Source organism: Peromyscus leucopus, chromosome 12 (genome assembly GCF_004664715.2).
Source record: "Peromyscus leucopus breed LL Stock chromosome 12, UCI_PerLeu_2.1, whole genome shotgun sequence".
NCBI lineage: Eukaryota > Metazoa > Chordata > Mammalia > Rodentia > Cricetidae > Peromyscus > Peromyscus leucopus.
Window position 1 is genome coordinate 62,031,312 of NC_051073.1, and position 13,032 is coordinate 62,044,343.

Consider the following 13,032-nt stretch of genomic DNA (forward strand, 5'->3'; position numbering starts at 1 on the left):
GAAACAGCACTCACCAAATCCCAGGGTCAAGGGAGTTGAATACCACAGCTCTAGAGCCATTGACAAATTAGGCTCTGGTTTCCAACTGTCAGGGGAACTTTAAGGATGTTGTCAAAACTGATTGTGAACTTCAGAAATAAAGCAGTTTTAAGTTCACCTGCAATTTTAACTGTGGTGATTCTCAATTCGTGTACTCTGTCTTATTGGAAGAAAATGTAAATAGTTCTGTTAAAAGATCTGTTTTAGATATTTGCTAAAGTTTACAAGGTAATTCTATAGTTGCTTTTGAATGTAAGTTTGTAAGAAGTGTAAATACATATAGTAAATAGTCATGCTAGTTATAAATATGTAATGTTCATACTAGAATTATGTTTATATTAATGAATGAGGGTTTGATGAAGCTAAGGGAATCTAAGTTTGATGCAGTTTATTGGATGCGGTTTGCATCAAGTTTATTGATTTTAAAAAAGCGCTTGGTACAGCTAAGACCCATTTTAAAAAAGAACATTCTATCTTGGTCATCCTCTACTCCTTTACTGGGGGGTGTGGCAGCCTAGGGATCGCTGGGTTATTCAAACTACTTGCAAGCTTAGTAGGGACCGAGTCAGAGTTGAGTTAAGCTCTGTACCCCCTCCTGTCAGAGGTTGGTAGTCAGAGATGGGCAACGTTCTTCTTGCTTGCTTCCAATCTAAGACAGAATTTACTTGATGGAAAGTATCTCTCCATGACGGGTAAGGTTTGTCTAACTGAAGACAACAACCTAAGGTAGGCACAGTCTATCTGAGGGGCCTGAGGGGCTCTTTAAAAAATTAAGAGGAGGTACCTGTGGGAGCCCATAGAGGTTTCCTAGTGAAATCAGTAGGGCTGCATAAGGGGATGGATTGACCACGTGCATGGTTACCAGGTGTTTGGAAGGGTCTGCACTTGAAATGTGCAGTGTGCCTTGATCTAGAGAGGGGAGACCTTTTGCCCTGCCCCTTGGCATTCCTTTAAAAGGCCCTTTAGAAGAGACAGAAGGGGCCAGTGGATAAGGATCCAGGCCCTCCTGGCCCTCCAGCCCTCCTGAACTATCTTGTGTTTCTATGTGTCTCTCTTCCCTCTATATTTCTATTTAAATATTTCTCACTTCTCCCTCCTCAAGAGTATCTGGGGGTAAAAGTGGGAGCGGGTCTCCCACAGTACCCTAATGCTAATAAACAGTATTGGTGAGTTTCAAACTGAGGTAATAATTTTTGTTCAAAAGCCCCCAAAGCTCTGCAGACCATAAAGTGCAGCTTTCTGGTTTGCCTTTGCAGTGCTAGGTTTAGTGCGGGGGCTGAACCCAGGGCCTCGCTCGTATTAGGCAAGTACACAACCACTAAGCTGTATCTCCAGATCTTTTTTACTCTTTAAATTTTGAAACAGTGTTCCACTAAGTTGCCTGAGCCAGCCTTGAATTCACTGTACAGCCCAGACTGGCTATACAGTGATCCTCCTGCCTCAGACTCCTGAGTAGAGAGGATTACAGGCCTATGCTACCAGGCCTGGCTTTTTAATTTGAATTTTGTTGTTGTTGTTGTGAGTTTTCATTGAAACCCAGTCAGCTTTGTAATGTGCTTCTGACATTAAGCAATCCTGAATTTCTTAAGTGGTCTCATGATACTTATTATATAGTTTAGCCTGACTTTGAACTCAAGAGACCCACCTGCCTCTGCCTCCCAAGTGCTGGGGTTAAAGCCATTAAAGCCACACCTAGCCCCATACACTAATTCTTAAAGTATCTTCCCAGAAGTGACACATTTCACCTTCATTCACATGTCTTTAGTCAAAGCAGGTCCCTTCAAGTGGCTGGGGAAAGGCACACTACCACATGACTGGAAGGAAGCCATTTCCTTGGCACCCTCCTGTCAATCACTCTTCTACTGTCTACAGTTTTATCTTTTCCAGAATGTACTATAAATGGACTCAATGTGTTGAACTTTTATGTTTAGCTTAAAGAAATGTAATTTGTGTATTTTTGTGTCAGTGGATGTATGTGTACCACATGCATGCAGGAGCCCAAATCGGTCTAAAGAAGGCATCAAATCCCCTAGAACTGGAGTTACAGGCAGCTGTGGGCTGTCATGTGGATGCTGGGAATAGAACCCGTGTCCAAGTGCAGTGAGTGTTCTTGACTGCGAAGCCATGTTTCCAGCCCACCCAGCTTTCTTTTCTTTACTTTTTCTTTTTTAATTAACACAATGCTTCTGAGACTTAGCCTTGCCGCGGCATCTCTGCCTTTCATAATAGTCTGTTCTTTTTAATTGCTTGGCGAGACTCAGTTGCATTGTTATACCACAACTCTACAGGGTGCACAACCTTTGGACACTGGAATACACTGCTTCCTCTACAAATGTGTTGAGCCTATGCACATCTATCCTGGGATGTATGTGGTCCGTAGACGACAAGTTCGACATGTCTGGTAGTCTCCCTCTCTGTATCCCTCTGTATCTGTCTCTCCGTCTCTGTTTCTGTCAGAGATAAAGCCTTGCTGGGAACCTCAGTCTGTCCTCTGACACATGATGTAGTCTAAGCTGGCCTTGAACTTGCTGTCATATCTCTGCCTCAGCCTCCAGTGTGCTAAGATTATAGGTACAAGCCACTATTCCCAGCCCAGGGCCTTTGATTTTAAAGTATTTTTTAGGATTCATGTACCCACTAACCCATCCTTACTTTAGTAACTGCTTACTAGCTGTGGGTCAGACATTGAGCATAGACTATCAGACAAGACTATACTGCTGTCAGTCTTGATTCTGACAGTTATAATTATAATTCCTCACAGTTATGATTCTGAGCTAATTGGTCCCTTGACATTGAGTTTTTTTTTTGGGGGGGCAGGCTATGGAAGTGAAGGGGCCAAGCTCAAGTCTCCAGGGACAGTGAATAGTGACATCCAGTGCTCCATGTTCTTCCTTCTTTTGGTGACAGGAGGTTCTTGTTCACCAGAACCAAAATGCATCATTTCTTGATAGTTATATAAAATGATTTCATATGAGTTCTTTTAATCTTTGCAACTTTCCTAAGGCAGAAATTATTATCCTATTCTACCGACCAGGATGTGGAGGTTCAGATGCTGTGGTAGACTCAGGCCTGCCATGGTCATTTGGGAAGAAATAGCAGGGATGTATAGAAGAATGTCTTATGCCAGCTGATAGAGTTGAATGATTTTATAAAGCCAGTAAAATCAGCATAGACATTCACTCCTGGTATGCCGAGGGTTGCATGATGTCATAATGCTGTTATTAGAGCTGAAAGCTGCCATGGCCTTCACCTACCAACATGGGAGGACTCTGCCCAGGAGGATCACTTGACCACTACACCCAGGCTCTGCTCCCTAAGCTGGAAAACAGATGACTGTGAGTGCTGAAGTCTTCAGGCCGAGAGTCTGAAGACACTTGGAGAAGGTTCCTTCCCAGCAAATCAGACCCTGGGACAGAGGCTCAGGCAGGGCAGAGACACGAGTGGGTTAAACATGCACCCCTGCCTGACATGTGGACCAAAGACTTCCCATCTGGGCTTTGAAACAGTTATCAAAATGTAGTCACAGAAGCCAAGCTGTAGAAATAACCTTAGTGTCCACTAATGAATGACTAAAGAAACATATATATATATATGTATATATATATATGTGTGTGTATATATATATAATGTGTGTGTGTATAATGAATATTATTTAGCACTAAAATAGGGGAGAGGGGTCTTTTATTTTGAGTTGTGTGAAACTGGGGAGAATAGTGTAGTGAGTGAAACAAGCCAGGCAGAAAGATAAACATTGCACGACCTTACATGCATGCATTAGCGTACGTTATACGTGTGTGTGTTCACTGCTATTATGAAAGATCTGAGGAAGAACACAAAAGAGATTATCAGGCGTGGTGGCCCAAGTCTGTAATCTCGGTGCTCAAGAGACCGGGGTGGGAGAGGTCTGGGTTTGACACTGGCCCATATTTCAAAGAGTGAAAAAGATGAAGAGAGAAAGGGAGGGGGAGAGGAAGAGTGATGGGGGGGGAGGGAGAAAGAGACAGAGAGACAGAGAGAGATTGACTGATTATTAGCTTGAGACTCAGCTTTGGGGGGATGGCCCTCCTGGCCACGTCACACCATGGTAGGAGACTGTGTATATCTGAGGAAGAGATCACAACACAAAGCTGGAAGACAAAGAGACACCGAGGACTCATCATCTCTCCTCTGCGGGCACATCTCTAACTGCCCCAAGGCTCTTCTACCAGATCCCACCTACTCAAGGTCCTGCCATCTTCCAAAATTGCCATGATGAGGATCAAGTTTCCAACACATGGACCTTTGGAAGACCACCATGTTCTGACCTCAGTCACACGGAGTCTGAAAAAAGTCACTATAAAGAGAATGATGGGGGGCAGTTGGGGAAAAGAGAGAAGAAGGTTAAAAAGTCACGAAGATACATGGATACTATAGTTAATAGTGTATTAAAGGCTTAAGATTTGCTGAAAGATCTTATGTTACTATACAAACACATCCAAGGGCAGACGACAGGTTGATGTGCTTGCCTGTACAGGAACCACTTCCTTATTCATACCAAACATCATAATGCACATCTTAAATGCATACAATTGGAGGGGATCGTTATGGTTTCCAAAGTCTGGCTGAGCTGAGCAGGAACAGGAAGGGACCAACATCAGGACCCTGTTAAGATCTCAGTGGGGACTGTTTCCTAGAGGCTGAGTGGAGGGAGGGGTCGGAGGGAGAGATAGTACTGGCCATCAGGAGTGTTCGATGAGCTACAGCCTGGGTGAGCCTGCTGACAAGATGCCCTCATGCCCCAGGCTGTGGTTATGGGCCTCCACAAGTACCCAGGTTTTTTTCCCCATAAAGTATATGGGAGGCTTCCACAGAAGCTACTAATGAATACAGTAGTGAACATTTATCTAGTCATGCAGCCACATCCCATGGTCTGATTCTAAAGTTCCACAGATTCTTAAACTTGCTATTTACCATCCCATCTCCAAGACAAGAGGAGTTGGCATGGAGTGGTCATAGGCAACAGTCAGGAGCAAGTATCCAGTGTCTGACCTAGTTACACCCTCCAATTTAGAGATAGAGAGAATGTAATATCTGAATTAGGCCTTTATCACTTAGGGAGGTCCATCCACCCACATATCCATCCATCCATCCATCCATCCATCCATCCACCCACCCACCTACCCATCCATCCATCAACCCATCTATCCATCCATCCACCCACCACCCATCCATCCACCCACCACCCATCCATCCACCCACCACCCATCCATCCACCCATCCATCCATCCATCCATCCATCCATCCATCCATCCATCCACCCATTCACTTTCAACAGTGTTTCTTCACTTCCTGGCACTGAAGACAGAGAGTCAACTCACTGACTCCATTTTTAATTCAGAAGTCCACTATTCACTTCAGCTATTTAAATGGTGTGCTGATTAAAAAAAAAAACTTCCACACTCATTTGCTTGTTTTAAAAGAAAACCAATGGGAATGATATTAACTTTATTGCATCATTTTTTTTGCTGACTAGAACGCCAGACTTAGAGTGGATATAAGTATAAAAATAACCGAATTCTTACAAATAATACTTTGCTGCTACAGTACTGAATAATTAGTGGAGGCGACATTATAATACAACTTTAAATAACATTCTCATGATGGGTTTCACACAGTCAGTTTCAAGGAGTACAGAACAAAATCCAGGACAATGGGAATGGAGTTCGTATCGCAGCTTCATCTCCACTGAACCTCAAGGCCAGCCACACACACACACACACACACACACACACACACACACACACACACACACATCACCAAAACTCACAGCAACTTGTGGTGAAACAGTCATTTTCTCCGTAGACCAGGCCTAGGTAATGCCCAAAGATTAAGTGAGTGGCTTCAGTTCCCCTGACAAACCGATTCCACCCCACCCCTATTCTCACCCCATCCTCAACAAGGGCATCAAGCCCGTCATTTAAAATTATAGCAGAATCTACCAGGCAGCCCCTTGGCAATGCCCTCTTTGAAAATGCCCACATGACAGGTGCAGTCCAGGACCTGCCTCTTTTCAGACCTCAAGGGTTCCCTTTGGTTGCACAGGCGATTCTGTTGGCTAAAGTTCCCACCAGACATAAAGGAGGGTAACCTCGAAGAGAACTTAAGTACAAGGGGCTGATTGGCATTTAATACTCCAATGTTCCTATTATCTTAACTGGTTATTTTAAAAAAAGTTTAAAGTTACTATTTTAACTTCAATGTTCCTATTGTTTTTTTCCTCCCATTGGGATTTGAGAACAGAAAGAACACGCATCCCCAACGACAAACTACAAAACCATTTCTGTCTCCCAACGTGCTGGTGAGCCCTTTAGAATGCTACAGATAGGAAGAAGACAAGACAGGGCTGCAGTGTGATGCAGCTCCACGGTACAGCATAGCACTTGCCCTGTGTGCAAGCCTGGGTTCCATTCCTGGTCCTACCCTCCAGAAGGAGGAGGAGGATGAAAAGGATGAGGAGGAGGAGGGGAGGGGAGGAGGAGGAGGAAGAGGAGGAGAAGGAAGAGGAGGAAGAGAAAAGAGGGATGTGCATGTCCTTTTCTAAAACAAAAAGCATTCAGGTAGACAGACTGGTAGATGACTATGTCTCTGCTATTTCAGGCCATTTTAAATAAAATACGAAAACACAGAACTTTGCATTGTTCTTCCCAAAGAAGCGCTTTGGTCTCGAAAGGCAAATCAATATAAATTCAGAACTAGGGGTAAAGCCCCTAGTTTTGAGTGTATTGTGGGACACTTTAGCCAAGGGCAACTTTGCTGTATCGTTTTACTGTGCTAGGCCAAGTCCTACAGTTACAGAGACCCCGGCACTTCACAACTGGGCAAGGTGGCTTAAGGAGGCACCCCAAGCCATGTGCCGGGGTAACCCTAGTGTGCCCACTTGGGAACCTCACACTTGAGTAGAGAGCATCTTTGAAGACTTTACTCTTGGTGGTCTGCCAGTCTCCTTCCAACAATGCTGCTCTCTCCTACAGGCCAGCTTTTATGACTTCCTCTTTCAGAGCGTAACTGTCACCTTTGACCTCCAACGCCACGAGGCAGCTTGACCGCACCAATCATACGACAGTTCTGGTTCAACACGACTTAGATGCTTCTAAAAATAACCTCCCCAATAAGGAAGATCCTTCAGCACCCCGGACATTCAACTGTGTTCCAAACTCCAAAAGGTTCACACATCTAATATGTGGGAGCCATGGCCTCGCTTTGAGAGTCAAGCAGGAAGCCCTCAAATGGGCACCTCAGCCTGATTGTGCTGGTCAAAAACCCACCTAGACCACTCCCTTTCACTTCTAGCAGCCCAAGCTACATACCAATATTCTTCTTGCCAACTGCTAACCAGTCAATAGTTTCCTTTTTGAGACAACTGTCATGTGCTCCAGGAAACCCTTGATGTCCTGATCCTCTGGCCTCAACCCCGGAGGGCTGGGGTTACAGGAGTATACCACTATGCCCAGTTTATAGGGTGCCGAGGCTCAAACCCAGGGCTTGTACATTGCTAGGCAAGCACTCTGCCATCTAAGCTACATTCCGGGCCCTCTCTCTGAATGCTCATCACCCACTAACACAGGTAAGGCCAAACACCTCGCATAGAGCCTGGTGCATGGTGGGAACACATGATGCGATTTAGCCTCTTAAGGGATAAGCTCCAGTGTCATGAGGTGCCTTGTGGGGAGAGAGGGGGAGAGGGAGGGAGGGAGGGGAAGGGAGGGATGGAGGGAGGAGGGAGAGAGAGAGAGAGAGAGAGAGAGAGAGAGAGAGAGAGAGAGAGAGAGAGAGAGAGGACCCCCTGGAAAGCCCCCTTTCTTTCCTATTCCTGAACCCCTCAGGATAGGCTAAGTTCTGCCTGGCCTGGCTCTTTTGCACACAGCATTTCCTAAGCAGTGTACCTTTTCCCTTCCCCCCACTTCCTCCACCCTGGGACCCCAATGCAGGACTGTGACATGTCCGTGCACGTGAATTATGCGTTCTAGGTAATAGGGACGGACTCTGAGCACTTGTGTCCAGCGGAGACTCTGCACGTCTAGGCACGGGTTCATCCTGTCTGTCCTGCACATGGCCTGCTGACTGACGTCCTATCTCCAGGCTCCATCTGGATGTAACCCCAAGTAGCAGAGCACCCAGTCACCCCATTCCTTCCAATGGTGGGCAGAGAGAGTCCCAGATAAGTTATGTCTCTTATACAAATTCTTCATCTCAAGCCCCCCGTGAAACGGTAGAGTCAGTATGAATTCACCCTTGCTTGGCGCTCTCATTTTTTTTCACAGTTAAAAAAAAAAAAGAAAAAAAATGAAACACTCTTAATCAACTCTATTTGGACCAAACTCATGAGTCAGCAAGCATTTTTGGAACTCACAGGACACTTTTTCTGGACACTGGGATTCTTCCCAGGAATTTTTCTGGGAATTTCCATTGTGTGGGGCTTGAGGCTCCTGGCCCCTAAGCAGGTGCTCAGCAGCTGTGACGCCAGCTGAAGGCATTAGAAGTGTGTGGGTGGGAACAGCAGTGAGGCTGGGGACAAACAGGGACATTGAGGGAAGGGCTAGAACCAGGCTACCTCACAAGGGATCTGGGCCCAGGCAAGCCGAGCACAGGAGCTCACAAAGATACAAGGAGCCATCAGTTCCACAGTGAGCTAGAGGCAAGACCCATGGCTTCTTGAGGGCTGCTTTGCAACCTGAAGTTAGCATCAACTAACAGCAACAGAATTCTCCCTGTACTCATGAGTGCCTTCTGATGGTTAAAATCCACTGCACCTGACTAGTGGTCCTGAGTGGTGGAGACCAGGAGGCACAGCTCACACTTAAAACAGGATGGGGACCTGCATAAAATTTGGAGGAACCAGAGAACCCCACATAAACACACAGACAGATCCATCTCCAACAGCTGCCCCATTTCCAGAAAGATCTGCCACTGAATTTCCAGCTTCAGAGTGGGGAAATGCTTTGCCCTCCTCACTCATCCCAAACCAGGATATTCCAATATTCCACAAGTTGATAAATGTAGTTCCACAGGGGACAGAGCCCTCTGCCCTCCACACACACACACCAGGACCCCACCACAGTGCAATAAACAAGACACAGAACTCTTTCCCCCGAAGCAAGCTCTCAGGCCCCTAGCCGGCCAAGCTTTCGTTCTCCAAAGCTGACCTGGACCATAACTGAGTCTCGAGGGGCCACTGCACAAGAACACAGACATATTGACGCCCGGGCGAGAGAATGGCTTTGAGTGGTCCAAAGTTTCCGTGAGTTTGTGGACAACATTCTGGGTTCAAAGATTACCAGGTACACACCCTTACCTGTGGCTCTCTCCCAGCTCCCTATTCTTCCTCGGGGAATCCCCCCAGCTTTTCAAAACACTGGGTGATGCAGGAAATACTGTCGTCCAGGCCATTCCTCTGTCCCACTCTGCTGTGGGGACCACAGCAGGCCGCTTTATCCTTCAGTGCTGAGACGCTAGCTAGCTCAGATGCACCTGCGATCGACTCTCCTTTTCCTATTACAACTGCAGACTCTGGCGTCAGAGTCCCAGGCCCCATGCGACTCCCACATGGTTCAAAAACACCCTCCCACACGGAGGACCAGCCTGATACTGCCTGCCAGGACTTACTAAGGGGCAGCTGGATACTTCTAATGAAAACCAAGTGGGAGTCCTTTCGCCCTGATTCATTCTTGTTTGGAAAAGTAAAATGAATAAATCCTAAGCCAAGGTATCATCTCAACTTACAACACAAATGGAAGGTGTGTGCTTCGCCTTGCAAAGGTCAAGTTCTCGTTTAGGGCGTTAGCTTGGGAATGAGCTCAGGCAACCTAGAAACCTTAAAAGACTATGCCCCTGACTGCTGCATCACTGGACCACAGTGGTATGTGTACTCCATCCGGTGTGTAGCACAAGCCACCAGGCAGGGAAACCAAAGTGCCAGCACCTGCCTGCCAATCAATCACCACGCTGAGGCCTGCAGAAGGATCCTAGAAAAGGAAGGCTTTCTGGAATAGTCTGGAAATGAGTCAAAAAAATGAAACCTCCCTGCCCAATCTATTAAAGTGCAAATTAAAGGGGAACTGGGTCCTGGAAATGATGCCTAGTGGTCTCCTGCGGAAGTCAGCCAATTCTACACGCCAGACGTTCGGAGACTCGGTACTGGCCCACGTTCATGTTCACAGTAATACCAGTGCTGGATGAGTGGCCTGCAGTTCCGCATCCATCTGTCCTCTCCCACTGTGGTCATGCCCCTCAAGTGTGGCTCTGACAAGTCCTAGAGGCAGCCAGTACACGGCGCTCCCTTCTGGTGTCGTTCTCTGAGCCAGAGGGCTGGGGAAGTGCCTCGGAGACACGGCCCCTCTCTCTCCTGGACTCAGAAGTAGTCTCTCCTCCTGCTCTCATCGCTGATGAAAGACGGGTTATACTGTCCCGGGAAAATGCAGGAGTGCCTTGATCCGGGCAGTCCAGTGTAGGCTGGGTAGAGTCCGTTGCGTTCAAGTTCAGGGTTCCTTACGTTTGTGGGCTGGATGCCGAAGAGAAAAGGATAAAAAGATAATTATTCCCGGACTCAAATAAGTTTAAACGATTTTACATTTTCATGAACTTAAGATGGGGCTAGCTGTAAATTAAGATTGGGGCCAGCTATAAATATCAAAGCACCAGCTCACCTGGAAACGCAACTCCCATGGGTCTATTTATGTATTTAGATGGGGGTGGGGTGGGCAGAGTCGCGCCATCTGTTCCTGGTGGCCTGAAATGCACAATCTCCTTCTTTTAAAAAATTACTTTCATTACTTTTCTAAATTGTATTTTACATATATGAATGTTTTGCCCGCATGTTTGTCTGTGCCTCACTCGTGAGCCCGGTGCTCAGAGATGCCCAGAGAGGGCATCCGATTCCCTGGAGTTACAGACAACTGAGAGCCGCCGTGTGGGTGCTGGGACTTAACCACTGAGCCATCTCTCTAGCCCCCACTACAATCTTCTCGTCTCTTCCTACCATGGGCTGGGATTACGGGCACATGTCACTACACCTAACATACAAGCTTATCTCTTTATGGATGTGGGGTGCATTTCACTTCATTTTAAAAGGGGGTTAAAAAACATGAGTCAGGCCGGGTATCTGAAACAACAATAAAGGCCCCATGAAAAACTCTTCATAGCAGCATCAGAGGTTAATGCTTTTTTCTTTCTTTCTTTCTTTCTTTCTTTCTTTCTTTCTTTCTTTCTTTCTTTCTTTCTTTCTTTCTTTCTTTTTTTTTTTTTTTGGTAGAAATAAAGTACTAGATAGGGTGCATTAGAAACATGGTACCTATGGGAACCCAGTGTGGCACTGCCTGGACCACTTTGTACCCACTTGAGGGACAGCGGCACACGGGTGACAGCATCACACTGTCAACTCGGGCTCTGTTTCCATAAAGAGAAGACAGGGCCTGTGCTGGCTAGTTTTGTTAACCTGACACACAAACTAGAGTCATCTGAAAGGAAGGAATCTCAACTGAGAAAATGCTGCCATAAGATCAGACTGCATGGCATTTTCTTAGTGATTGATGGGGGAGGACCCAGCCCATGGTGGGTGGGGCCATCCCGGGGCTGGTGGTCCTGGGTTCTATAAAAAAGCAGGCTGAGCAAGCCATGAGGAGCAAGCCAGTAAGCAGCACCCCTCCATGGCCTCTGCATCAGCTCCTGCCTCTAGGTTCCTGCCCTGCTTGAGTTCTTGTTCTGAGTCCCTTTGGTGATGTGGCAATGTGAAAGTGTAACCTGAATAAACCTTTTCCTTCCCACGTGGCTTTTGGTCATGGGGTTTCCTCGAAGCGATAGAAACCCTAATTAAGCGTGTTCACCTGAGCTCCTAAGGAGACTTAAGACAATGTCATGGGTATGCGAAGAGAGACAGGGTCCCAGGATACTGCCTGCTTGTTTGTTAGAATTAACACACAACACCAGGGCTGAGGAGTCCCTAGCAAAGGATGTGGGGTTAGGATACACTTACTACAGCATCAGTTAGGGAAAAGGGAGAAGATATTCTTGACAGAGGCAAAAAGACCAATGCCTGCTCGGAAACAGGATGTTCAACTATCAACAGGATGTTCAACTATAGGTACACGTCCATCTTTATTTTCTCCCCCTTCCTCGTTCTTCCTCCTGGTTGAAAATTTCCAAAGAGCACACTGGGACAAACCTGCCCCTCCCATCCAAAGTCTGATCCGCCTGGTTCATCCCCATAGCAACCAGAGGGATTATGGTTTCTATAGCGCAATGTCTAGCGCCATTAAGTCCCCACGGGGCAAGGTCTCATGTTTATTGCTACGCAGCAAACTGATGAGAAGTCACCTGACATGTTTATTTTTCTGTTCAGATATCTGCATTTGTGTCTGCTGACGGCTGGCACTGTAACTCGAGCTGAACTGAACGGCATAGGAATAAAAGTTGTATTTTCCTCCGTGTGGGACAGGAAAAGGGGCTTAAGGCGGTGGTTCTCACCTGGTGGGTCGAGACCCCTGGGGTGGGGCGGTCGAACAACTCTTCACAGGGGTTGCATATCAGATATCCCGCACATCAGATATTTACACTATGATTCACAACAGCAGCAGAATTACTGCTATGAAGTAGCACAGAAAATAATTGTATGGTTGGGGGGTCACCACCACACGAGGAACTGTTTTAAACAGTCGCAGCATCGGGAAGGCTGAGAAGCACTGACTGGCTTAGGGCATGCTCCCAGCTTTCCCGATGGTGAAGACGGAGCCAGTGATTATCCACTGAGTTTCTGAAACCTCCAAGGTGAAGATGCCATGGAGCCCTTCTGGCCGCGTCTTTCCCAGCTCCCAGTTTTGACTGACAAACCACAGCAGGTGAGATACAAGAGAGCAAGCCACAGGAGAGGGCAAAGGGCTAAAACCACATTCTCTCTTCCTTTGAAGTTCCCGTCCCTACTCAGAAAAGCAAGTTTAGGAATTACGACTCCCCACTCCCCAT

General features: G+C 46.7%; 2 protein-coding genes across 2 annotated transcripts in view; both read right to left on the reverse strand.

The window, feature by feature from the left end:
* Positions 1-10,227, reverse strand: part of Muc13 (mucin 13, cell surface associated) — a 59,648-nt gene extending 49,421 nt beyond the window's left edge. The window contains exon 1 of the mRNA XM_028886360.2: positions 10,197-10,227. Coding sequence (XP_028742193.2) covers positions 10,197-10,227 — 31 coding nt within the window. The remainder of the gene's footprint in view (positions 1-10,196) is intronic.
* Heg1 (heart development protein with EGF like domains 1) overlaps positions 7,908-13,032 on the reverse strand; it is a 62,245-nt gene continuing 57,120 nt past the window's right edge. Inside the window, 1 exon segment of the mRNA XM_037209990.1 lies at positions 7,908-10,576. Coding sequence (XP_037065885.1) covers positions 10,427-10,576 — 150 coding nt within the window. The 3' untranslated portion in view covers positions 7,908-10,426.